The 27,723-nt window shown below is 42.3% G+C and overlaps 1 protein-coding gene across 1 annotated transcript in view; it reads left to right on the top strand.

The window, feature by feature from the left end:
• The first annotated feature begins 332 nt into the window (after window positions 1-332).
• The window catches only part of gdpd1 (glycerophosphodiester phosphodiesterase domain containing 1), a 57,538-nt gene continuing 30,147 nt past the window's right edge, over window positions 333-27,723 (top strand). The window contains exons 1-3 of the mRNA XM_043718145.1: window positions 333-492; window positions 621-791; window positions 14,307-14,349. Of these exons, the coding sequence (XP_043574080.1) occupies window positions 656-791; window positions 14,307-14,349 (179 nt within the window). The 5' untranslated portion in view covers window positions 333-492; window positions 621-655. The remainder of the gene's footprint in view (window positions 493-620; window positions 792-14,306; window positions 14,350-27,723) is intronic.

The raw sequence follows: 27,723 nt of genomic DNA, 5'->3' as shown, positions 1-27,723 counted from the left end.
ACATTGACCCCCATCATCTGCAGTAGGAGAAGGTTCTGCATTCTTTCCTGGAGCTGGGACAGTTTTCCCTACCTCTCTCTTGCCTCCTGAACACCTTTGAGGATGAAGAACCTCTTGATGTTCCCTTTTACTGTTTCCCACCAGTCCACTGGGGACTCAAAGAGGGGCTTCACGGTTCTCCAACCTGCGTAGTCCCTCTTGAGCTCCTCAATGTTTCCCGGGGTCAACAGCTTTGCTATTCATCTCACTATCATAGACGGTCTTATTACTTTTGTGTCAGACGGACAGATCACTGCGCAGGCGTAGACTCTTTATTGTTGCAACATTCTAGGAGGGGGCGGGGCCGAACTGATTGCGCATGCAGCTCATTGGCTGCGCAACCACGGGAATTGTAACAAAAACAGTGACCCATTGGGAAGGCGCTCCGGGAGTCCTTTTGCGCAGGTGCGGGTGACGGCACACTTCTCCAGACCGGCTCTGACCCTGGAGCAGGTCAGTTCTGCAGATAATCTCCTCTCCCCATTCATTCAGGATATCCACTTGTGTGTCTTTTTTTAAAGCGTTGTAGCCGTGTGTACCTTTTAATACGCCCGTCTATTTGTCTATATCTTTCTATTTAGGGGCATTAAGTGGAGAGGCTGCTACGGAGGGAGAAATGTCAGCAACGATGTATATTCTGTCCACTCTGGGAGGTTATGTACTGTCCTCGGCTTTGCTCTTCAAGTGCCCAGGGTTGCTGCACAAAAAGAAGAAACAGAGCTTCAGGAGCCGGCATATCTCTCACCGCGGAGGTAAGACAAATTGCCTCTCCCCACCTGAGCGGATCTGGATAAAGACAGCAAGGCTCCTTCTGCGTTATTAACATTTCTACGGGTTGCTCACTCCAGGGGTTTTATTTAGTCAGTAATTGCTGCTCTTGTACAATGACGATCCTTGCGTGTTTCTTTTTTTGTGGTGCGTTACGATGCGAAAGGTTTTTTCCAAAAACGTTCTGGTTGTCACTTTCGGACAATATTCTCTCCCACACCCTTCGAAATCCGCCAGCAACAATCTCTCTCTCTCGCACATACACTTTTTATCCGGGGGGAATGAAGAACCCTCTCCCCGCGTCCCGTCACTGCCGGCTATTTCTTTGTCACCAGGCCAGTTTAAAACGTTCTTGTCCTTCTCTCTTTACGGGCATTAGAATATTGATTGATCCCATATACTTTACCCTCGATCTTCTCATGCTTCTTCAATCAGCGATCGACGCCACGCTGTCTGCCGAAGAACCTAATAAGAGATTGTGAAATCATTCAACCTGTCCCAGACCGTGTATACAGTATGCACCGTCATGGTGTGTGCCCAGACATCATCCGAGGATGATTGAGTCAGTCGTCGGAGGCGAGAATTCTCGGGAGATAATTTGAGATTTCTCCTAGATCCTCGCCTCCACTAAAACTTTAGGATAGTCTGAGGTCACCTGTCATATGTTCAACCTTGATGTTTTCGAAACGGTTCGGTTGGATTACCAGTATACAGCCATACAGGACTATCCCACATTTGTGTTTCTTCAGACATTCTCAGGTGGGTTGGTCTCCGTATCTCTTGGCTAGGCTGGGGAGAGGAAGGGAAATTGGTCAATTAGCCATTTCAGTCCTGAATCTGCCCTCCCTGTTAACTGCAGTGAGACCATCCACAATAAGTAAGGCTTCAGTGTTGCAGTGTGTTTAAGGTCTGGTTGTGCTTCTGTTTTACCAAAGTGACATTGGTGAACTTAACATGGAATTGGAGAGCTTCAGTGAGTTGCAGACCAATGCTCAGAAATATGTAGATGCTGAGTTACAGAAGAGAAAATGAGTAGAGTTGTTGCAAGATTTTATCAACATGGTATGTTTTAAAACATCATTGACTGGGAAAAGGGTTTTGGGTGGTTATGTGGTCGCAGAGTGGTAGATGTGATCTATATGGACTTTCAGTAAAGTATTCAACGATCGCCATGGGAAACTGGTTAGTAAGGGTAGAACTCTTGGAATACAGGGAGAACTAGCCACTTGAATACAGAACTGGGTAGAAGAGAGGGTGGTGGTGGAGGGTTGCTTTTCAGACTGGAGGCCTGTGCATAATGCTGTGCCACAAGGATTGGTGCTGGGACCACTGCTTTTCATCATTTATATCAGTGATTTGTACGTTTGCAGATGACACCAAAATTGGAGGTGTAGTGGACAGCAAAGAAGGTTACCTCCGTGCATCATGATCAGATGGGCCAAAGGGCTGAGGAGTGACAGGTGGAGTTTAATTTAGATAAATGTGACGTGCTGCATTTTGTATAAGTGAATCGGAGCAAGACATGTACATTTAATGGTAAAGTCTTGGAGAGTGTTGCCAAACAAAGGGACCTTGGAGTGCAGGTTCATAGTTCCTTGAAAGTAGAGTCGCAGGTAGATAGAATAGAGAAGAAAGCGTTTGGCATGCTTTCCTTTATTGGTCAGAATATTGAGTATAGGAGTTGGGAGTCATGTTGTGCCTATACAGGACATACTGCAACACTGAAATACTGCATGCAATTTTGGTCTCCTTCCTATTGGAAGGATGTTGTGAAATCTGAAAGGATTCAGAAAAGGTTTACAAGGATGTTGCCAGGGTTGGAGGATTTGAACTACAGGGAGAGGCTGAATAGGCTGGGGCTGTTTTCCCTGGAGCATTGGAGGCTGAGGGGTGACCTTTTATAGAGGTTTGCAAAATCATGAAGGGCATGGATAGGATAAATACCCAAGGTCTTTTCCTTGGGTTGGGGAGTCCAGGACTGGAGGGCATAGGTTTAGGTTGAGAGGGGAGAAGTTTAAAAGGGACCCTAGGAGCAACGTTTTCACACGGAGGGAGGTGTGTATATGGAATGAGTTGCCAGAGGAAGTGTGGAGACTGGTACAGTTGCAGCATTTAAAAGGCATCTGGGTGGGTATATGAATAGGAATAGGAGAGATTTGGGACCAGATTAGGTTCGGATATCTGGCTGGCATGGACGAGTTGGACCGAAGGATCTGTTTATGTGCTGTACATCTATGACTGTCTAAGTATGGAACTCTAAGATCTTACAAGATTTAGTGGTGGAACAGACTAAGGAGGTTGGTGATTTATAAAATGCCAACAGAGCATCCATGAAGGTTAAATACCTTTTTGAGGTTTAGAGATTGAGAGGGCAGTGTAATTGGTTTTTTAAACATGAGGACCTGTTTGTCTTTTCTCCTGTCCTCATTTCAGAGGGTTGGAGTTGCTTGGATTGGTCAACACTATTGACCAATGTGCTGCAGTGGCTTTCTGCAGGAAGACTGACCAGGAGATATGACTGACGGCAGGCAGTAAGAATGGGAATATTGGAGGAATTTACAGGCTAATTTCAAAACCTTTTGATGATGTTGTGAATGCAACCTCTGTGGGCACCAATTAAGTCTCAAGCCCAGATGTCATTACCCACTGCATCACAACGCATCCTGTCTGACATAAGGGTGACCATTTTAAATTGGAGACATGAGGAAATTGAACCATAGTTCAGCAAAGCAGGACCAGCAAGTGTGTGCAGGATAGGATGCGAACAGGTTTTGAATGAACTGAAATCTGTGGAAGGAACTTGTCTCAAATACTTGTCGAAATGTTTGTATTTGTTGTCCAGATGATGGTCAAACTTGAGGAGTCTTAGCTTGTTTCTGCTTATTGTTTAATGAGAGTTCCTGTTTGCTCAGTTTCCAGACCTCACCATTCCACTTTTATGCTTTCCCTTGAATGGTCCTGTTCTGTCGCCCGAGTTATTTATCTTTGCAAATGTGTTTAGCCCTGATGCCCATTTTTCACTGGGGGTCCAACATTGGCCTGATTTGATTGAACTCGGTTTGTACCTCACTACTTTCCATTCAGGAAGGTATGAACTGCACCTAAGCCTTTTGAGTTGTCTTGCATATATGCTGAGAGTGGTAGAATTACCTGTGCTAAATTGTGCATCTCAACATACATCTATTATTCATGCACCAAGATCCATTATTCATATGCTGAGTGTGTAGGCTATTTGAGAATGGGAAAGGGCTGAATATAGGTAGTGAGCTTGCTGAAAGGCTGGGTTGCTTTTCCTGACAAATCCTGAAGAAGGGCTTATGCCCAAAACGTCAATTCTCCTGCTCCTCGGATGCTGCCTGGCCTGTTGTGTTTTTCCAGCATGACCATTTTCAACTCTGGTCTCCAGCATCTGCAGTCCTCACTTTCTCCTGACAAATCCCTATCCAAATAATCCTTTCCAAAACCAGTCCATCCCATACAGATAAATAAGTCCGCACGCACTGCGTGCTTTCCAATCAGTGTGGATCAATTAATTACCAGTCATATTCATTGAATTGTCATGTTAGGGACAATCTAAATTGTCAGGTTAGATGGACATAGTTTTGCAGGTCTCCTTGAATAGGGATGAAATTATACCAGCGTTCATGTTTTATCTTTGATTTGGAATTTTCCCCAACTTGCTGTGATATTTATAGTCAAAGGCTTAGAGGTTTTGCAATGCATTAATTGGGTGCATGAGCTGTCTGGAATGGTGTTTTTTCATTTGGGTGAAAAGGGTATGTTCCCTGTTGTGTTGAGTGGACTGGCGTCAGTAAATTTAAGTGTGGTATTGTTGCATCTAGGCTTCGAGTTGGCTTATAGTGGAACCAGGGCAGCAGACATGGTTTCTGAAGTTGTCTGTTGTGTTGAGACTTGGAATATGTGCGCACATTTGGGCTTCCCATTGGTATGGGTGTAGTCTTTCCTTTTGAAAGGTAGCCCATGTCTTGGGGAGAATGCGGCTTAGCTGCAAGAGGGAACAGTGAAGTCTCAACCTGATAAGATGGGGTCCAAATAATGTCTCAATTATAATGAGGCCATCTCCTCCCTGAAGCCCATGTTGTAATCCCTTCAGTTGCAGTGAATTGCTGAACCAGGGCTATGGTTATCTGTACTCCGTGCTTGCAATGATAGCTTTGCTGTGTAATCTTCTCAGTGTAATCATCAGTATCTTTAAGGATTATTTGCACATTTGCTGATTCCAGTATTCCTGCCTGCCTTTGCTGTGAGATGCAATATACAATTGCAGTTGCTTAATCAACGTTTCAGCCAAATTATATGGAGTGTGAAGTCTGACTTGGGCTTATGGATGGAAGGAATAGGGATATGGTGGAGACAGAATAGCAATATTATTTTAGAACTAGTATCTGATTGGAATATAGAATGAACTCAGGCAATGTCACAACGCACTATTTGTAAAGATAAAAAAGGCTGTGACTTGGTGTTGCTGGACTAGAAAACCAGAGATCCAGACTAATTATCCAACAGTGAATGTTCAACTGGGACATTTAAATTCAAAATTAATTAAATCTGGAATAAAAAGCTGAGGTATCAGTAAATGTGATGTTGAAATTACTGGTTTGTTGTAAAAGGTCTATCCGTGTCATCAATGCACTTTTGGGGAAGGAAATCTGCCAGCCTTAATCAGTCTGGCCTACTTGTGACTCAGACCTGCAGCGATGTACTTTTGACTGAGCCAGCCATTCAGTTCGAGGGCAGTTAGGGATAGGTGAGAAATGCTGCTGTTACTAGCTATGTCCACATCTTGCGAAATAATAAAGAATAATTGGGAGCTTGCATCTAATGAAATTGGCTATCTGGTCAATCGTGTCTCCCCTGCCATTGCCCTTGCTTTGGAGAGCATGCAGTGATGTTTACCAAGTTCCTGGAATGATAGGGTTGTCCCAGAATTAGAAATTGAATAAACTTTTTTTGAATTTTGTGTTTAGATGAATGAGAGGTGACTTCATTAAAGTATTTGATCCTGAGGGGTGGGTGCCAGTTTAAAATGATGCCACCATTCCTTCTACAGGGACTAGGTGAAAATCCAAGAGTTGCCTTTCCAACAACACCATAGGGTAACAGCATCACATGGGCTGCCATGGTTCAAGAAAGCAGTTCTCCTTAAGGCACAATCCGGGATGGGCAATAAGTTTCTTAGTCAATCACAAGAATTAATGGCGAAGCCAGTGATTGTTGCCCAGATGGCTGTTAGGTGTAGGTCTGGAGTTAATGTTAGCCAGACTAGCTAAGAATAGCGGTTTGCTTCTCTAAAAGACGTTAGTGAACTAGATGGGTTTATCCGACAACTGGCAATGATTTTGTAATTATCAATACATTCTTAATTTCAGGTTTTCTTTTTATTGAAGTCAAATTCTACCATTTGGCATGGTGAGACTCGATCCAGGTTCCCAGAACGTTGTGTGGTTCTCTGGATTAATAGTGTAGCAATAGTACCATTAGGCCATGGTTTCTCCAAACTAATGCTGACCCAGCCAGTGACTTTCACATCCCATGGAAAAATTAACACATTTTTGAGGTTAATTACAGCTGACCCACACTTTGACAATTGATGATGCTAACATAGCACTTGACTCTGGCTCAGTCGTTAAGAGTGTGGTAGGTGGTTGAGAGCATTTTTGTTTCTTTGAAAGTTGCACAATAATGTGTGCTAGTTGTGATTGTGGGTTCTATCACAAGGGTCAGTCAGCAGTTCCAGATCTTACACAGAATCAGATCCTGACACTCAGTACAGATCAGCCAGCTGGAGACCATCTCTTGGGACTGTTGCACCAGCAAAGTCTTGATGGCATGGACACTGAGTGACTCTTTCCCCAGTTTGGACAGTCTCTTCGATGGAAGAAAAAATTTCCTTTATTGCATAGAGTTGTGAACCTTTGGAGTTAACTTCCCACACAGCTGTGGACACTTAGCCTTTTAAGTATATTCAGGACTGACAGTGGTTGATAGAACTTCAGGGACTTAGGAAACCGTGGAATGTGGGAATAGTGTGGGATGGGAGAAGAAAGTCACCTATGATCCCATCAAATGAAGGAGATGCTCAAGGAGCTGAATAGCCTAATCCTGCTTTCATTTCTTATATCTGTATTCTACTTATGAACTCCAGTTATTCAAAGTCAGTTGTAACAGCAGCAAGCTGTCTGACTAAGCTCAACATGCCCTCTATATTAGTCATTTGATGCCTGATGGAGCTAGTTGTACTTTTGCTTATTCTGGTTGAACTTGATAACATTTTGTGATTGTGATTGCAGATACTGGACACCAGGCCCAGTCAGAAGCTTTGTTTATGACTGCAGTGTGTCTTTAATCTATCCCCTCACCGATCAGGAAAAGGTCAGGGCAGGTCACCTGGAATAATTCCATAAGTACAAGCACAATCTGTATTTATAACATGAAGTGCCTTTTGAATGTAGAACAAAATGTCCCAATGTAAATTTTGGGGCTGGTATGTTGCATTTCATCAGGGGAGTCTGAGTTGCTGTGAACAACATGTACTTTTGCATGTGTTGCAGCCTGAAACTATGGGTAGTGTTGGGAGAGACTGTACTTTCATTCCATCATATGGCTGACCACATATCTCTCCTGTTCTTAGTGCCTGCCATTGACATGAGTTGGCAGAATTTCCAGCTTGACATTTAACCTGTTTGACTGTATTGAATGCACATCCCATTGCCATCAAGTCCTGGAGTGGAGCTCGAACCCAGGGTTCTGACTCCAAGGCATGCACTCTTCCCCACTGCACTCGACCAACAATTAATGTAGATGTACTGGGTGTAAAATGAAATAGTATCAATCACGTCAGCTGTGTTAAGTGATGTGACAAAAGACAGTTCAGGATGTGGAATTTGAAGAGTTTGTTTGAGGGAGAGTTGGGGAGCAGAGGGTTTTAAGGAGCAAGTTTCAAAGTGTGAGGACAGACATGGAACAAGTAAGAGTTTGGACTCTGAGGATAGAAATATCTGGGGAATGGATCTGAAACTAGAGGAGCTTACAAGAAGCGAGGGTAGCTGAGGCTATGCAAGGCTTTCAACATGACCCAGGCACTTTAAATTTCAAATTTTGTGGAGTCCAAGAGTCAATGAAGACAGGGTGGATGCAGCATTTGAAAAGAGTGAGATCAATATTATTGTATAGTACCTTAATTTTGTTTCCATATATATCTTGCTTCTCATTCTTGTGACTGCAGACTGTATTGACTACTAACTTTCCAGTACTGTACTTGGGAACATATAAAATTGGAAACTGTATGTATGAGATTTTCTCACCTAGCAAGCAGCATTCCATCCGGATTCAGCTTTGTTGGAGAACCTTTGGGAAAGGTTCTAAAGAAAAGGCATGGGAGAGCAAATGAGCAAAGATTTCCCTCCACACCAGACAATAATTCCTGTGGTATTCCCTCTGCCCCGAAAGGGGACCCAGCTCATTAACTGTCAATCTGTGTGCAGCTTTATAAATGGCAACAGCGACTCTTTGACCCCATTGAGCTAGCTCCCTCATTCACAATTGATCTGTATCCTGTTCCCATTTACCCACCTTCTTCCCTTACCCAAGATTCTATCCATCTCTGCTCTGAAGATTTTAGAGGAAAATGGAGGGAGAATAAATATGAGCCTGTGATCTCTCTGCCCAGTCCTCAGAAGAGAGCAGGAATTAATAATAGGACTGCAAACACCATAGAGGGTGTGCATGTCACTAGAGTACAACACCAGAGCTAAAAGGGTCACATTGTGGGCAGGATGCTTAGACTTGGCATGTATTCCAAACTCTCAAATGCTGCAGTTCAGACAGAAGAGGAACAGGAGGCACATGAGAATGCTACTAACCATGGTTTCCCCTACAAGTCCTACAAAAACCTGACTTGGAACTATATCATTATTCCTTTTAAGTGTTACTAGGTAAAAATCCTGGAGTTTCTGTTCTAACAGCACTTTTAGTCTGCCTACACCTCGTATGCACTACTGCAGTTCAAAAAGGTAGCTCACTACCACCTTTTTGAGGCAGTCAGGGTTGGTCAGTGAAAGTTGGCCCAGCCAGCAACAAGAAGAATAAAGAAACAGACATATCTTAAGTGCGATGTAGCTGCCCCATACTTCAGTAAGCTTGACAATGATCATGCAGCACTTAGCTGAAGATCAGTCATTAAGAATGTAATAGATGGTCAAGTGCATTTTTTCTTTGAAAGTTGCACAGTAATCTATGCTAATTGTGACTATGGGTTTTGATCACTGGAATCAATCAACAGTTCTAGGTCTACCACAAGATCTGATCCTTACACTCAATACAGATCAACAATGTTTGGCTGGAATCCATCTCTTGGGAATTCAATTATTTAATGTTTCAAGCCAAGCCAAAGCACTATGATCAATCTTATAATTTAAATCAGATATGGTCTCCAGGCTCCTCAGGGTGTTTGTGTACAGTCAAAAGGGCCTGTTATCAAAGCATTCTTCACTTGAGGCTGACTATATTGTTTAGCCATGTGGGGAAGGAGCATCAACAGTTTACATTTATGTAGTGCCTTCAACACAGTCAAAAAGCCTAATGTATTTCGTTGAAGTGTATAAAGCAACGCTTGACACCAAGCCATATCAGGTGAAATCCAGGCAAATGGTGAATAACTTTATTAGAAAGAATTTTAAAGGAGGTGTGAGGGAGGTTTATTGAAGGAATTCCAGAGCTCTCAGTTGCTTAGACTCAGTGGCCACTATAGGTGAAACAAGGGCTGTGCAAGTGGCCAGAGTCAGAGGAGCACAATATAATTGTGCTGAATATAATTATAAAGACAAGAGTGGGGCAATTTGAAAAGAAACATGCATTTCTTTATGGAAATGGCTAATCCAGGTGTTATTGTGTCAAAGAAAGATGTGGATGGTGATAGGGCAGGCTGGCTGCCAACAAATCAAGAAAAGCCCTGTAAATGCTTTACTCATCACAGATCCATGTTTATATCATTGTTATATGATCAGGAGCAAGAATTTTGTTTACTTTGCTTTCCGTCAGTCATCCAACTGTAGCTGGATTCACCTAACAGATTGATCAGTGTCTGATTATGGGAAGTGTGCAGAGAGATAGTAATAGAACATTTATTTTCTCATTTGTGCTGTTACACAACTGTGAATGTATGAGTGAGGGTGTGTTTGGGGGAGGTGGACAATGAGACAGCATGGGAGAGTGGGAATGTGTGGTCACAATGCTGAAATCCTCATTCTTGAGAAAGATCAGCAGAATGTGGTCAAGGATATATTTCAAAAAAGCCATGAGATGTAACGTGTTAAATCTTGAATCCTGCAAACTATGAACATCCCCAAGTTCAATTGAAGAATTAATTACCTCTGCTCAGGACCAGCAATGGAAGCTCTGGGGAGAAACATTAGAACTTGGTTTTATATTGAATCTTTAGGACTTCCCAAAGCTCTTTACAAGCAGTGAAGTACTTTTTTTTTCAAGTGTAGTCACTGTCGTAACATCAGAAACTCATCAGCTAGTTTACACGCAACCAGATAATGTGTTTTAATGATGCTAATGTGGGTGAAATATTGACCCGGACTTCAGCGAAGCTCTGTTGCTGCACCCCTTCAAAGTTGAAAAATAAATTTCAATTTGCTGTTTAAAGCATCTAAAACTGCAAGGGTCTTTAATCTGTTACCAACCCTCTAAACTTAAAATGTATTGAGAAGCCAGTAAGAGAAAGAAAGCTGGAGATATGCAAGTATGCTGCTAGCATGAGTTGATTTTGTCTTTCTACCCTTGTACAGTGCATAGTAGGAGAGGGCTGACCTTTACTGGTAAACCAAAGGCCCATGCTGGAATCCTGGCAAATGAGTAAAAATCCTACCATAGTAGCTGAAGTTTAAACTCCAATAATTAATTCTGATGTAAACGCTAAAATAAAAACTGCTGAAGTTGAATCTCAGAAATAATAAAGGAGATTGCTTGAGAAACTCAGCAGAAACACAAATGGAAATTGCTGGAAAAGCTCAGCAGGTCTGGCAGCACCTGTGAAAGTAGTTTTGGGGAGAGGTGGTATCACAGTCATAATATCACTGGACCCATGATCCAGAAACTCAGACTAATGCTCTGAGGCCATGGGTTTGAATACCATCATGGTAGATTATTGAATTGAAATTAACCAAACATTTGGAATTTAAAAACTACTCTAATGGTGATTGTGTACCATCGGCAATAATTGTAAAAATCCATCTGGTTCACCAGTGTCCTTTTTGGGAAGGAAATCTGCCATCCTTAGCCACTGTGTCCCCCATATGACTCCAGACACTCAGCCTTGAGTACATTTAAAAGCCAATTGCTTCAAGAACAATTAGGGGTGGACAAAGTTGCTGACCTTGCCTGTAATGCCCAAGTTCCATGTAAAATGTTTTTAAAGTGAGCATTGAGTATAATATGACCCCTCTTTTGAAAGAGTCCTGCAAGAAAAAATCAGATTTTGTTCCCCCTTTTTCCTGCTCAGTTTTTCCTGAGTTTTCTGTTTGTATTACAGCATAAAAGCTAGTCTCAAATAATGTGTAGCAAACTGCCAGGCGGTCACTTAAAAACCTAAGTTTACTGATGACTTTCAGGGATCCTAAACCCATAGCAATAAGTTTGGTTCTTAACTGCCCTCATAATCATGTGAAACTGTTGCAGACAATAGCAGATAGTGAAATTTGAATTCAATTTTTAAAAATCTCGAATTAAAATTGAAAGGTTCCCTTAAGGAAAATGTGATTTCATTGGAGACAGTTCAGAGAAAGTTCACTCTGATATGGTCAAAGGCTAAACAGGTTGGGACTCTACTCACGAGAATTGAGAAGAATGAGAGGTGATCTCATTAAAGCGTAGAGGATTCTCAAGGGGCTTGACAGGGTAAATGCTAAGAGGATGTTTTCCCTCCTGAGAGAGCCTATGACCAGAGGACTTAGTTTCAGTAAGAGGGGCACCAATTTACGAATGATAAGAAGAGGAATTTCTTGGAGAAATTACTGGTGGTTTGGGGGGGTATAATATTTGTGTGTATACTTAAAGCTGAGATTCTGGAATAATGGGTTATGGGGAAGGGATAGGAAAATGAATGCGATGTCAGATCAGTCATGATCCTTTTATGAATGTGGAATAGACTTGAGGGGTTGAATGGCTTATTTCTGTTCTGAATTTCTTATGGTCTTATCAGAAAAAAGACTGCAGTGGTTCAAGAAGGTAACTAACCAGACCTGCTTGAGGGCAATTAGAGAAGGACACATCCCAAAAAGAACCAATTATTTTAAACAAATTCAATAAAAGCAATGTACTGCAGATACTGGAATTCTGAAATGCAAACCAAGTGCTGGAGAAACTCACTAGATATGGCAGCATCTGTCTCAAGTCTACTTTGGGCATGAAGTTTGCTGGAAAAGTAATGGCTTTTCTGATGAAACTATTTCCCACTTTTTAACAAGTGGAACAGATGGTAAGGGTTCCCAGAGCAAAACATTTGCAGACTGGTCTGTGGTGCTCTGGTGAATGTTTGGAAATACCCCAGTTGCTGCCTTATTCGTTTGCTGATTTTGTATGTCTTCCCAGCTTCATGAGATTGATGACAACTTTTATCTTCATTTGTCATTGCCTTGGTAAGTTAACTCTCCCCTGTGCAGCCAGTGGTCATGTAACTGGTTGTTTTGTGATTTAAACACTGATTTTGCTTGTGTTGCTAAATGGACCAGGCATTGCAATTCTATACCAAAGTGTCATATTTCAGCAGTGAATACTGCTTGAAACCAGTTGTAACCTTTTCAGTCATTTTGGTGACAGTTGTTTTTAATTTTTCCCCAGGATGTTTCTTTTTTCAAACACCACCACCTGCAACTTCCCCATCCTGACTTCAAACTGTATTATCTGTCCTCAGTGTCATTGCTTCGAAATCCTGGCATTCCCTTCCCAATGGTAATGTGGGTCTACCTACACCCCAAGGTCTGTAGTAGTTTGAGAAGGCAGCTCATGAGCACCTTCTGAGGCAATTGGGATTGGATAATAAATGCTGACACATCCCATGAACAACAAAATTCCATTATTGAGATGACCCCTGCAAGACCCGTTGGGAATCTCAAATTAATATGGAGTTTGACTATGAAGACCCTTGGATACGGGCAATGGCCTGTCCATACAGAACTCATCACCTTTGCCCTCAATAACGTAAAACCAAAAGTTTTGTGGAGCATGGAGTGTTTTAACTAAGCCAGAAGGCTCAGGTTCATGTCCCACTTGCTCCAGTGATAACATTTCTCTGAGCAGGTTTATTGGAAAACATCTATAAAGCAGACCCAAAGGCTCTTGAGGTTCAGTGGTAGTGTCCCTACCTTTCTTCCAGAAGGCCTGGGTTCATGTCCCACCTACTCCAACAGTGTGTGACACCACCTCTGAGCAGGTTGATTTGTAAATGTCTTTAAAGCAGACCAAGGATTCTTGTGGCATAGTGGTAGTGTTGCAATCCCTGAGCTAGGTGACCTGTGTTCAAGTCCCACCTACTTCAGGGCTGTATTAATATCTGGAAAAAATTGATTAAAAACATATACATTGAAATAAACATTATCCTATGTATGCCACAAGTAGTAGCTCTGTTATCATATTCAACAAGAAAGGTTTTCCTTTCCAGTTGCGTTTCATGTGTTATTACAGTTATCTTTCAGTTTCATTTTCTGGAGAGGCTGGATACAGGTGCACACTTGCTCACTCCCATATTTACACCATTTCTCCTTCTCCAGGCAGCAACCACACCCTGGGAAAGAAAACAAAACCTGCCAAGGAAGCCAACAATACAAACTGCATCACTTAACATTGTCTGCTGTGCTGCATAGATAAGACCCCAAAGAAGGTGATGTTAATAGACAATAGGTGCAGGAGTAGGCCATTCTGCCCTTCAAGCCTGCACCACCATTCAATATGATCATGTCCTAAGATGTGTAACAGCCACTGAAATCCTTAAGTGTAGGAAAACCAATTTGCCCACAGCTTCCGCAGACTCCAATGCAATAATTAATCACCTTGCTTGTAGTGATATTGATGGAGGTGTAAATCTTGGCCAGGATTTTCCTGCTTTTCTGCCTGACTGTGCCAAGGGCTCTTTTAAGATCACCCAAGAGGCCAGCCAGTCAGCCTCTACTTTACATCTCATTATAAAGGCAGCATCACTAACAGTGTAGCACACCCTCAGTGCTGTACCAGACTGTTGGACGTGGGTTTGTGTTCAAGTGTCTAATTTGCGGATCAAACCTGGCTCAGGGTGAGCATGCAATGGTTTAAATTAAAACTGTGTTCCAGCTTTGAAGGGCAGTGGCTTGTTTTGTCGGGAGTGACCTGGTAGGGTTGTTTTGACCAGCCATAAGCCATCAGTGACCAAACTGTTATCTTCAATGAAAGCTAATGCTCAGCTCTGAATGTTGAAGTGTCTCCATTTTCCCTTTCAACAGGTGCAGGAGAGAACCTGGAAAACACAATGGCGGCCTTCAGGCAGTAAGCAACACCAGCTCCATGCTGGGTCTTTCATTCTGTAATTTGAATTGATAGTGTAATGGGACACTGAAGTGACTTCACCTTAACATCTGGTACTTGGGGAAAGGCTTTTATCTGAGTGATAGATGCAAGCAGGGAGGCATAGCACAAAGTATCAAGTGAGATTGAGATCACAACGCAGGTGGAATTGGTGGATGGGTTCAGGATCACAGGGTTTGTCTCTGACATGCTGGGAGTTCAGGGTCAACTACTGACAGGCAATGTTTGTGTCAAGTCAGAAATCGATAATGGTTAACCACAGCTTGGTAAGATCCAGTGCTGGCAAAATTGTGCCTGGAGATCATTAAACTGAAGTTATTTTGAAGATGGTGAGAGGGAATAAGGAACCCTGTATTGGGCCCTCTACCAATGTTACTCTTCAGCTGACAGGTCTGAGCTTGTGGAGACCAGACCGGACCTCCAGATGGCAGTTGGAATTGGGCACGATCAGGACACAAGCCAAATTTTGAGGCGCTGGCTTAGTTTAGGCTTCATACTGAGGATAAACTTGCTTCCAGTTCTGAGGAAGGGTCATGGGACCTGAAACATTAACTGATTTTTCTCCACAGATGTTGTCCGACCTGCTGGGCTTTTCCAACAATTTTTCTGTTCTTTGTTTTCTTTTGATTTTTTTATTTGAAGCCATACTCTGGCAGCACTGGCCCTTGAGGAGATTCCCCCAATCTATTTATGAGGAGTGCAGATAATTCTTCTATAATGCAATGGTTGTGTTCTTGTGCAACCCCAATTATAGAAAAATTGTGCTTTAGAAACAGCACTTAGTGTTGGCGAAGTAATCACATTACAGCCAGCACACGTATTAAAAGTTCATACTTTAGAAAGTGTTCCCAATTCATCAATCACATTAGTGAATAAGAGTTAGCGAAATGCGCAGTATAGCAGAACAACCTATAGTTACTGGATTTGAAACATTAACATACTCTCTTTCTTCACAGATGCTGCTAGACGTGCTGAGTTTCTCCAGCCCTCTGTTTGTCCCACATGTAAGGTTCTGTGACACCTGACCACGCAATGCTTTAGTTTAAAAGAAAGCAAAAATAAAAATCCCCGACTCTCCACGCCTCCTCTCTCCACCCCCCCCAAACACTTCCTCCCAGTGATCCAGACCCAAGTTGTTGGAAACTGACCAGATCCTATTCCTGGGTTCTTCTCTCCATTCCCCACCCTTTCAGGCAGCTCCATTCCTACACAAGGAGAAGAGAAGCTGGCCACAGATCAGGGAGAGTTGCAGTCACCAGCCACAAGCAGAAGAGTTAACACAACCCAGTTTCCTGCATCACTGCCTGGGCTGGCCTTGTAGGATTCCATTTGAAAGCATGTGTAATCTTGCCCTCTGCTTTAGTGTATTTGTATAAACTGGTCTCTCGGGACTGCAAGGTAAATGAATGCATTGTAGAAAGCAAGTGAAATGAGTGTCTGGGAACCTTCAGACTTTAGGCGCCTGAATGATTCCTGCATCATGCCAATTGATGCTTCTCTTGTGCCCCTCGGATTAATTTGAAGGGCAGAACAGTTTACTGTGGGTTCAAAAGTAATATTTGCACACGGAGGTAGGTAAAGAGAGCCAGTCCCCTTGAGCAGTATTGTCAATATGTGTCTTCTAGCTGGACGTGCACTCTGTTCAAAAGTTGTGGTTAGAATCTGAGGGTGCCAGATGAGACTATTCAGCCTATCCCATCCATGTTGACTCTTTGAAGGAGTTATCTAATTAGTCCCACTTGCCATGCAATTATGCAATTTTAATTCGTTTACAAATATTTCCTGTTGAAATTGCAATTGGAATCAGTTTTCACCACCAAAGCAGGCTGCACATGCCAAATTGTAACTTGTTTTGTACCAGTGATGAGGGGGAAAAAAATCTTCTCACTCAGCAAGGAATTAGGGTCGAGAATGCACTCCTTGAAATTGTGGTGGAGACGGGTTCATTTGAGGCATTGAAGAGGGGCATTAGTTGATTTGGTGTGCAGGGCTGTGAGGAAAAGGCAGGAGATTGGCAGCACGTAATAGAACTGGTACAGGCAGAATGGACTGAATGGCTGTGACAATTGTCAAGTTCAGATCATTGTTTTTCAAACAGTTTCTCTCTCTGACACCATTTCAGGTGTTTTTGAATCAACATGACTGCAGAGTTGGAAGAACCAGTCATGGGGGTTAAGGTTACATCCAGTGATTTAAAAACTTTTATTCAAATTGACCCATAGTGTGTGATATATTTGTCATAAGACTATAGCTCAGACTGCATGTTTTCTTGTGTATTATACCTGATAAATAATGCATTCCCAGAGAATGGGTGGTTAGAATTCAGACTTCAGCATAAAATAGAGGTGCCTGTAATGAAAGCATTGTCCCCTCACCCTGTTCGCCACCTCCCTCCTGAGGGCCAACTTGTGATTGTCACTGGCTCAAATTTGAGGCACCAGAATGGAGCCAGCTCCGTTGATGTCTCAAATCAGTGGAAATTGCCCGAGTGGGGATTGTAATCTGTCAGAGTTGGCATTTGCTCTGTCAATATGGTCTGACTTTTCAACCCCAGTTTTTCATCCTATGCCCCACTTGGGTCTCAGCCTGTGGTTTGGGGGGAAAATGAGAGGTGATCTGATTGAATAATAGACAACATTCTGAGGGGCATTGACTGGAGAGATACTGTGAAGATGTTTCCCCTGAGCAAAGTTGCAAAATAAGGGATCTCCCATTTAAGACTGAGCTGGGAAGAAATATCTTCTGTCAGAGGGTCACTTTGTTTGTAGAATGGTGTTCCCCTAAAGTGGAGCCTAAGGCACTGAATATCAGATGATAATAAGGCCAGTCATTAATCTTATTGAATGATAGGTTCAGCGGGCTAGACTATTTCTTCTTTTATTTTGCATGAAGTATAATCTCATCTTCCCTGTGTCCTTTAGTACAGACCCTCCTGCCAGTGAAAACAGTCTCCCCCTTTTGCCTCTGACAACTTCCAAATGTTTTGAACTCCTTTTGAGCTGAAAAGGTAATCTGAAAGATATTTAAAACATGAAAGTGCTGGATGTGTTAAATAGGTGAGGCTGTTTTCTTTAGCTGAAGGATTTATTAAAAAAAAAAGATGGTGGCATAATGGTTTTGACACTGGACTGGTAATTAGAGGCCTAGATCAATACTCTGGGGTCATGGGTTCAAATACCACTATAGCAGCTGAATTCAATGAATAAATCTGGGATATAAATCTTGTATCAGTGATGACAGCTGAATCAGTTATTGTAAACAAAACACCATCTTGTTTACTTGTGCGTTTTAGGGAAGGAAAATCTGCCATCCTTGCCTACATGTGACTCTAGACTTACAGATGCATTGACTGTTAACTGCTGCCCTCTGAAATGACTGAGCAAACCTCTCCGTTCAAGATAAATTGGGACAAGTAACAATTGGCATCTATCCTTTGGAATTCCATCTTTCTTTCAAGCTTACAGCTTGAAGGTGATTTGGAAAAGAATCGGACCTGACACAAGAATAAATCTTTACTCAAACAAGTGGCTCTAATTTCGAATGCGGAGCCTGATCAGGTGCTGGATAGAATTTCAGTGGATAGCCTTCAAAGGGATTTGTATAAATATCAGAAGAAGCAAAAATTACCAGGATGCACAGACTGAGGAATGTGGTTAACTAGATTTGTTGAAAATTCAACGGGCTGAAAGGCCTCCTTTAATCCTATATTTTTACAGGATCAATTGTCTTGCAGTATCAGGACTTTTAGCAAGAGTACCAATGTAATGATAACGTCAATACTGTATGAAAGGAGAGTGCTGAATTAATGGCAAGTAGACTCATCTGATACACTAAAACAGCTCTGTTCTTTGCAGACCGAAAGAACACCGACTGTATCAATGCATCAAATAGGTGACAGCCATTCATTTATCCAGTCAAGGCATTGCCATATCAATCAACCAACCTGGTTAACATTTGGCAGTTAACTGTCAGTGATCTAACTGGTGTATCCTCTATGGAATTGCCTGCACCAGTCAATCTATCAGCGTGCTTTGACAATTTAGCGAATTTTCTTGATGAATGTAAGATAGAGATTTGACTGTCTTCTCTCTCTCCCCGCCCCCCCCCCCCCCCGTATTACTGTGTATATGATTTTATTAAATTTCCCCTTGACCTTCTCTGTTTCAAGGAGAGTAATCTTAGCTTCTGTAGTTACTACACTTAGCTGAGATCCCTCGTCTCTAGCCCCTTTCTAGTGAATTTCTTGTACAATCTCTCCAAGGCCTTCACATATTTTCTAATGAGTGATGTTTAGAATCCTAATCAGTGATTTATAGAAAAGTTAACATAACTGATCTCCTTTTGTACTCTAGCTGTCAATTAAGGAAAAATTAATACTTTTCTAACAGTGTTATCAACTTGTCCCTCACATTCTCAGAACTAACTCTGTTACAGAAACTAAATTCACAATCGCCTGTCAGCTTCAACTCATCTGAGTTTGTTTCCTTAGTTTTCCAAAAGGCATTGTTATCTGCTCCCGTGATGCAAAAATGGAAGCTAGACACTTGGCTATAATTACTTTTAACAGAGCTCTCCCGCAAAGCAGCACTTCCAAAAAAAGGGACTATCAAGTTAGTCATATGATGTGTGTCAACTCTGACCTCGCTGCTACCACAAACATCGAACAAATGTGGGATTTGGCAGTTCTTTTGCTTTTCTACGCACCCTGGACTGTCCTTAACACAGTCTTTCAATAACAAATGTGAATGAGGTTCTAAGACAGGCCTTCTAAATTTCCATGGCAACACTGCGCTTCCTCTTTTCTTGTGCTAGGACTTGCTTGTCCTGCATTGTTTTTTTTATAATACCTATTTTTATTGCAAAAAAGAACACATTTTAAAGATTTTTTTACAAAATTATAAAAGTAATAAGCACCAATATAAAATTAAATAAACAAATAAAATTAAAAATAATAAAACAAAAAGGAAAAAGAAAACACAACTAACCGCTAATCTGTTGTACAAACAGCCAAAACATAAAATAGGATATCCTACATTACTAACAGTAAACAAAGTAATTAAATAACTAGATACATGCTCAATAGATTTACATCAAGTCGTCATAAAAACCCGTATTTGTATGGGATTCCTCCTCCCGGGAGACCCCAGAGCCAGCCAGAACCATTACCACAGCTAAACAAAGCCCTGGACAATATGGCTGAGATATATGTCGATATAGTTCAAAAAGGGCTGCCATATTTTATAAAATAATTCCATTTTTTTTGTGCCCTATATTTGTGAGGAAGTCAAAGGGGGATATATTCCATGACTATCCTGTGCCAATTTGAAAGTCCTAGGGGGTCTTCAGCTACCCAATTCACTAAAATATTTTTCCTTGCACAAAAGGAGAGGATGGTAAATAATTTCCTCTCGTGCACATCCAGGGAGGGGAAATCTGAAGAGCCCAAAAGCAGGGATACTGGATTGGATCCAATCCAACCTCCGTACCCAAGATCTCTGTCAAGGCATTTGCTACTCTATCCCAATACCTACGGATCTTGTGGCTTTCACAATGCGTGAGAGTGCCAACTTCTATTTTACATTAGGACACATTGGGGATGCTCCTGCCTTGAATTTTGAGTGTTGTTCAGGTGCTATATGAGCCCTGTGAAGTATCTTTAATTGAATAGCCTGAGTTCTATTACAGATAGAGATCTTTCTGACATTTTTCCAGATGTCCTCCCACATTTCTAAAGAGATTTCCAACTTTAATTCTTCGTTCCAGGTTTTATATAATCGTTCTATGTCCTTCGATACCTTTATTGCAGAGTGAGTGATAGAGTACTGACTGAGGGTGGCCCCATCGGCCATAGCATTCTCCTTTCCCTATCCGATTTGTAGGGATTGACTATCGGTGTGGTCTTTTGTATAATGTCTCCTATTTGAAAATACCAAAAAAGGTCCCTGTTAGGCAGTCCAAACTTCTGGTGCAACTGCTCAAAGGACATCATAACCTCCCCATTGAACAGGTTTCCCAAGCAGGAGATACCTCTGGACTTCCAAGTTTTAAATGTAGCATCTGTAAGCCCTGGCTGGAATCCCAATAGGGGTTATAAGGGGAGGTTTTTTGCGGGTTACCTTAATCTTGTCGCATTATCCTCCAAGCTTTAATTGTATTTAATACAATAAAGTTTATACAATAGTCCATGATCGCTCTCATCTTGTCCATAAATAAAAGATTGATGAGGGGACATTTTGCTTGGGAGGTCTCCATATCTAACCAGACTGATTGTAGGTCACAAGAGACTCAGTCAGCTACATAAGATAATAAGGACCTCAATTGGTACCTCCTGAAATCGGGAAAGTCCAGTCCTCCCCTTACTTGTTGGAGCTGCAGCTTTTCTAATTTGATAAGAGGCTGTTTATGATTCCAAATAAAGGAGCAGAGCCAGCCATAGAGCTTATGCAACGCCTGTCTCGGCATCATCAAGGGGAGCATTCTTATCGGATATAGAAGACTAGGTAGGATATTCATTTTGACTAAGGCTACTCGACCTAATGAGGATATTGGGAGATATCCCCAGCGTTGAAGTCCTGCCTCATTTTCTCCAGTAAGTGTACATAATTGGCTTGATACAACTAATCAAATACTGGAGTGATAAAGATACCTAAGTATAGAAAATCCTCTAGTGACCACCGAAAGGGAAAACGAGATCTGTCCGGTAAGTCAGATATACTGGCAAGACCTCCCAATGGCATGGCCTCTGATTTCATAAAATTGATTTTGTAACCTGAGAACATAGCAAATAGATTGACCACTTGAATTAAGCAAGGCACGGATATCAAAGGATCACTTAAGAAAAGGAGGACATCAACCACATAGAGTAATTTTGTGCTTGCCTGATCCAACCCTCTGAGCAGTTATATCAGGGTCAGTTCGTATAGCCTCTGCTAGTGGTTCAATCGCTAGCGTGAATAATAGTGGTGAAAGAGGACATGCCTTACGACAGTCCCTGCCGACACTAAAGCTATCCGAGCCTAAACTGTTGATCACCGCTGCTTTGGGATCATTATATAATACTGAAACCCATTTAGTAAATACCTCTCTGACACTAACCTTTCTAGCATATAAAAAAGATATGGCCGTTCTACCCGATCAAATGTCTTCTCTGCCTCTAGGGAGACACTAAACCCAGTATGTTGATGTGCTTGTATCATATTTAAGACCTTTCTAATATTATTAGTTGATCTGCGACCCTTTATAAACACCGTCTGGTCCTCTTTTATAATGTATGGTAAGACCCTCTCCAGTCTTAATGCTAATAGTTTTGAAAGAATTTTGAAATCCACATTTAACTAGGATATGGGTCTATATGAAGACCAATCTTCTGGGGCTTTCCCTTCTTGAGAATGAGAGAAATGTTTGCTTCTCTCAATGAAGGCGGGAGGCGGCCATGACTGTGTGAGTAATTATACGTATTTGAGTGGCTCGGCCAGTTCCCCTATAAATTCTTTATAGAACTCAACCTGGAATCCACCTGGCACAGGCGCTTTGCCACTCTGAAGCTACCTAACCGCTTCAGTTGTCAATGGGGCATTCAAGATCGACACCTGCTCCGAGGTTAGGCCTGGAAGATCCAAATTTTTAAAGAAGGATTTCATCTTCCTAGTTCTATCCTCAACAGTCCTGCAACTTACACAGTTCAAAATAGAACTTTCTAAAGGCTGTATTGATCTTTTTACAGTCACAAGTCAAGGTACCAGCACTTTCTCTCATGGATGTAATGGCTTGGGGAGCTTTTTTCTTTCTGGCAAGGTATTCAAATAATCTCTGCTTTGCAAATAATATTTCCCTCATTGCTGTTTGGATAAGTGCGGTATTCTAGGCTGCCCTAAGGGCTGTGATCTTTTGTAGCTTAGTAACGGAGGGCCTGTCAACGTACACTGTCTCAGCCGCCTTCAGGTGAGCGTCAAGCAGGCGCTGTTGCTCTCCCTTTTGTCTTTTCTGGGTTGCGGAATATGAGATGACCAAGCCTCATGGATATGCCTTTGTGGTTTTCCACATCATCGAAGGGTTACTAGCCATACCTGAATTAATTTCCCTTAAGGATTTGAATTCTTGCAAAAAATACTTTATAAATTTGCTATCCTTCAATAAAGGATTGAAATGCCAATGTCGGGGGCCTATCCCATCATCCCTAGTCTTGACTTCCATATATACTGTGGCATGATCAGAAATAGCTATATTACCTATTTTACAGGACAGTATCAAATTCAGAAGGGTCGAGGGGGCAACGGACACATCAATTTTGGGATGGCACTTGTGTGGGTTAGAATAGAAAATGAAGTCTCTACCTTGGGGATGGAGACCTCTCCATACACCTGCTAGTCCGAGCTCTTTATTCAGATATGCCAGTTGTCCAGATCTCAGAGATATACCCGTAGTGCTTCTAGGTATCCTATATCTCTCTGGGTCACAATACAGTTAAAATCTCCCCCTATAATTGTTCGGCGGACCCTGAAAGCCATTGACTTAGAGAACGCAGCCGTTACAAATTTCAGAGATATACCCGTAGTGCTTCTAGGTATCCTATATCTCTCTGGGTCAATAATACAGTTAAAATCTCCCCCTATAATTGTTCGGCGGACCCTGAAAGCCATTGACTTAGAGAACGCAGCCGTTACAAATTTGAAAAGTTGTGCCAGGGGACAATAAAGATTCAAGATTCCATATCCCTCTCCATGTGTTAGGGCTTTGATCAATATATACCGTCCAGACTCCTCTTTTATTTGGCTTAACATTTGGAAAGGAAGATTCTTCCGAATTAGAATGGCCACTCCCCTGCTGTTTGAGCTGAAACATGAAAAAAAAGCCTGACCAAATCCACCCTGTTGTAGCTTTAAGTGTTCTTTATCAAATAGATGTGTCTCCTGTCAGAGAACTACATTAACCCCTTCTCTTTTAAGACTTGATAATATCTTTTTCCTTTTGATTGGTGAATTACTCCAGTTGATATTCCAGGTGCACCATCTAAGCGAATGGCTAGCCATAATCCTCCAGGCAAGCCTGAGACCGCACCCCACCCCCAGGAGGAAGAACCCCACCCAAAAGACATTGAATAAAGACCATAGAAAATTCGCAAATACAAAAATTCTTTGAAATATTTAAATCAACACAATTAAAAACTATTCCTAAGTAGAAAAAACAAAACAAAACAAAAAACAAAACCTATTTGATAGAAGACTTTTTCCCCCATGAGCCCACAAACCCTGATATAGGTAAGTGATTGGACAATCCTGTTTTAATGAAGTAACACCAAACCGATAAAAGTCAGCCCTGTTTCTCCGCCCCCCTCCCCACTCTCACTAGATATTGTGCAGTCATCAGAAAGGGCAGGCTCAACCTCAGTCAAGAGCATCTCTCACTGTGCCTGTTGGGCACTGCACTGGGCCGTTGACCAAGAACCTGTGCTTGAGTCTCTGAAGTGGGACATGAGCCCAAAACCTTGCTTTCTGAAAGGTGAAAGAGCAAACAACCACACCGGCCTGATCAGTCTATAATCATCACTTTTTCGGTTCTTGTTCTGTTGGTAATAAGGGAGACCGTGGTGAAATAGTTTGTCAACTGACCTTAAATTCCACTAGCTGAATGGTAGGATTTGATCTTTTCCCCAGAGTCTGCACCTCTGGAATATGAGCCCAATCACATTACTGCTGTGCCATCAGCTCCTGTAAATGCAATTAATAATTCTTGAATTAAAAACCCATCTCTGTGATTGGGATTCATCAATTATTGTGGAAATCCACCTGGTGATGTGGATTTTAGGGAAGGAAATCTGCTGTCCTTACCCAGTCTTGACAGACAGGAGGCTGGAAGAACTACTTTGGATTCCAGCATCTGCAGTTTTCTTTTGTCTCTGTCCTTATCCAGTCTGGCCTACATGTCACTCCAGACCCACAGCAATGCAGGTGACTCCTAACCCCCCTCTGAAATGGCCAAACAAACCACAATTTTGTACCAAACCACTATTGAGAGGTCGAACTGTGGGAACTGCAGTGGTTCAAGGAGTTGGCTCTTCACCATCTTCAAGGAAATTCGGGCTGGACAACAAACCAATGCTGGCCTTGCCTGTAACATGTGCATTCACAAATGGGTGAAAATATTGGATTATCACTTTTGTCAATTTTATTTCTGCACTTTTCTCAGCAGAATCAGACCTGTATTTCCTCATGAGTGGCAGTGGTTGGTCATAATTGGTCTGGGTGAAAGGACAGTGAAAGAGTTTGAAGAAAAATACATTTTTTTTTCCCTCTGTTTTCCCTATCAGTTGTTTTTGAAGACAAGACCAATTTCTGAATTCCACTGTGGCCCCCTTCACTGATGGAAATTTGCATTAAATGCTCACTGTTTGCTTTGCTAACTGCTAGCTTCATTCTAAATGTTCTGATTATTATCTGGAGAAGATGTGAAATATTGCAAGTGTTGAGAAATAACTGTGACACAAAAGAATCCCCTTGCTGCAGGGCAGTTACCTCCATTCACTTGAAGCCATGTAATGTGTTATTAGTAGATCATTTTGTCTATTCATTGCCACTGAACAAACCAGGTTTCCCCTTTGTAAATGATTTGGAATAGAATATTGGGAGCATGAGACTGTAGAAATGGGCAGAGTTGTTTAGTGTTGTTCTTGCAAATCCACATTAATATTTAAAAAATCAGAGGTAATTTCAATTCATTTAATTTTTGTGGAATGTGGAAATCACTGACTAGACCAGCATTAGTTGCCCATGCCTAATTGGCGGAATTTGACTGGCTTTCCTGGCCTGTTCAGAGGAAGAGTTAGGAGTCACCCACATTGCTGTGGGTGTGGCGTTACATGTAGGCCAGGATGAGTAAGGATTCCCTTCCCTGAAGGAGGAGTTTTTTAAGGTAGTGATTCAAACTCACATTCATGAGACCATCTTTTATCAATTGAATTTTAATTCCATCAGCAATGGTTGTGGTGGAATTTGAACCAGTATCCCTGATAGATTTAGTCTGGATTGCTGCTCCAGTGATATGATCACTACACCACCATCATCCACCATAAACCATAGCAATCTACAGCATAGAAAAAGGCCCTCGTTAGCCTATGCCTTGACTAATAAAGGCAGAAACGCCATATGCCGCCTTAACCACTTTATCAACCTGTCCTGATACCTTAGGGGCTGGTGAACATATACACTAAGATCACTCAGATACTTGGTAGTTCTCAGGATCCTACCATTCTTCATGTATTCCCTTGCCTTGTTTGTCCTGCTCATGTGCATCACCTCCCACGTAGCTAGATTGAATTCCATTTGCTGCTGATCTGCTCCATCTGACCAGTCTGTCTACATTCTCTTGTAGTCTGAGGCTATCCTTATCAACATGAAATCCCTTAAACCTAGATATGCATCCCACATTAGATGTGGATTAATTGTGTGCAGGAATTATTTAAAATGTTTCTTAGGAATGACAGTCACTGTGTCTTGTTTGTTAAATGTTCTCCCTGTTTGCCACACCTCGTTCCTGAATTTAGGCCTGCAGGCTGATTCCTGCTGTATTATGATTTAACCCAGAATTTCCTTGCTTAGTGGAAATTGGAAACATTGACAACTAACTGGACTTTAATGGGGGTGAAATTTGCTGTAGGACCTTGATCTTGTCTGGAAGTGTAGACTGGGCTGTTTAGCATTGCTCTCACCAAATTCACCTTAAAGATTAAAACACTTCTTGGGTCATGTGTTTCCCAACCAGTGGCTTAATTGCATATAATCCGTGCTATGAGACCCATGCTTTGGGAGATCATTCATTGGGCTAGGACTTTAGTGGAATGTTAAAGGGGTGCCATGATTTCAGTTCAGGCCAGTTGGAATCTTGGTTCAACCTCTGATTCTAAGACTAGAACCCATCCTCTTGAAGGCCAACACGTCAGTACCAAGAGAGACCCAAGCTGCATGTTCTGATATGCTGTCTTTGGGATAAGATATTAAACTGACCCTCTATCTGATCTTTTTGAATGTGAGAGATCCCATGGCACTCTTTCCAAGAAGAACAGTGCAGTTCTGTCCATTGTCCTGATCCTGATCATTTGCTGCAACTTGCGCCATCCCATTTACAACATCTGCTAATGTAGAATGTACTGCTCAGGAAAACGTTAGCAGGCCATTTGGTCCATGAGCTGTATCCAGGTTTTTCTTATCAACCTAGCTGGATCGTCTATTTTTCTTTCTCCCTCCTGTGCTTATATAACTTCCCTTTATATGCATCTGTGCTTTCTAACGGGAGTATTTTAGGTGGTAGCTCTGAGTGGAGAGATTTTTTTTTATTTCAAAAATATACTTTATTCATAAAATAATTTGATGGTCTGTACAGTTGGTCATGCCATACATATGTAAACATGTACATACAGAGATCAGAATTTATCATTTTTTCACAGGTCTGTACATTTTTCAATCATATGCCCATATAATTAGCTGAGGCATCAGCAGAGCCCAAATGACTGCAAGGGCCTCCTGTTCTTTGTTAGGCAGGCAGATGTTACACCGTGGTCTTTCCCCACCGCGCCTTGGCAGCAGCCGCCCCAAGCTTCAGCGCGTCCCTCAACACGTAGTCCTGGACCTTTGAATGTGCCAGTCTGCAACACTCAGTCGGGGTCAACTCCTTCAGCTGGAAGATCAGCAGGTTTCGGACCACCCAGAGAGCGTCCTTCACCAAGTTGATCCTCCAGGCACAGTTGATGTTCGTCTCGGTGTACGTCCCGGGGAACAGGCCGTACAGCACGGAGTGCCACGTTACGGCGCTGCTCGGGACGAACCCCGACAAACACCACTGCATTCCTCTCCAGACTTCCTCTGCATAGGCACATTCCAGAAGGTGTGAGACAGTCTCGTCCCCCCCGCAGCCGCTGCGAGGGCAGCGTGCGGTGCGGCAGAGAGTCCGGGCGTACATAAAGGATCTCACTGGCAGAGCCCTTCTCAACACCAGCCAAGCCATGTCTTGGTGCTTGTTGGAAAGTTCTGGCGATGAGGCATTCTGCCAAATGGCTTTGACAGTCTGCTCAGGGAACTGCTCGATAGGATCCGCCCTCCTTTTCCCAAAGGGTCTCAAGGACACTACGTGCTGACCACTTCCTGATGGACTTGTGGTCAAAGGTGTTTTTCTTCATAAACTTCTCCACGAAGGACAGGTGATACGGAATGGTCCAACTACTCGGAGTGTTCCGCGGCAGCGAGGCCAGGCCCATCCTTCGCAACACCGGGGACAGGTAGAACTTCAGTACGTAGTGACACTTGGTGTTTGCGTACCGGGGATCCACACACAGCTTGATGCAGC

Source organism: Chiloscyllium plagiosum, chromosome 28 (assembly GCF_004010195.1).
Source record: "Chiloscyllium plagiosum isolate BGI_BamShark_2017 chromosome 28, ASM401019v2, whole genome shotgun sequence".
NCBI classification, from domain to species: Eukaryota; Metazoa; Chordata; class Chondrichthyes; order Orectolobiformes; family Hemiscylliidae; genus Chiloscyllium; species Chiloscyllium plagiosum.
The sequence above is the reverse complement of the archived record's forward strand: the minus strand, read 5'-3'. Positions and strand labels throughout refer to the sequence as shown.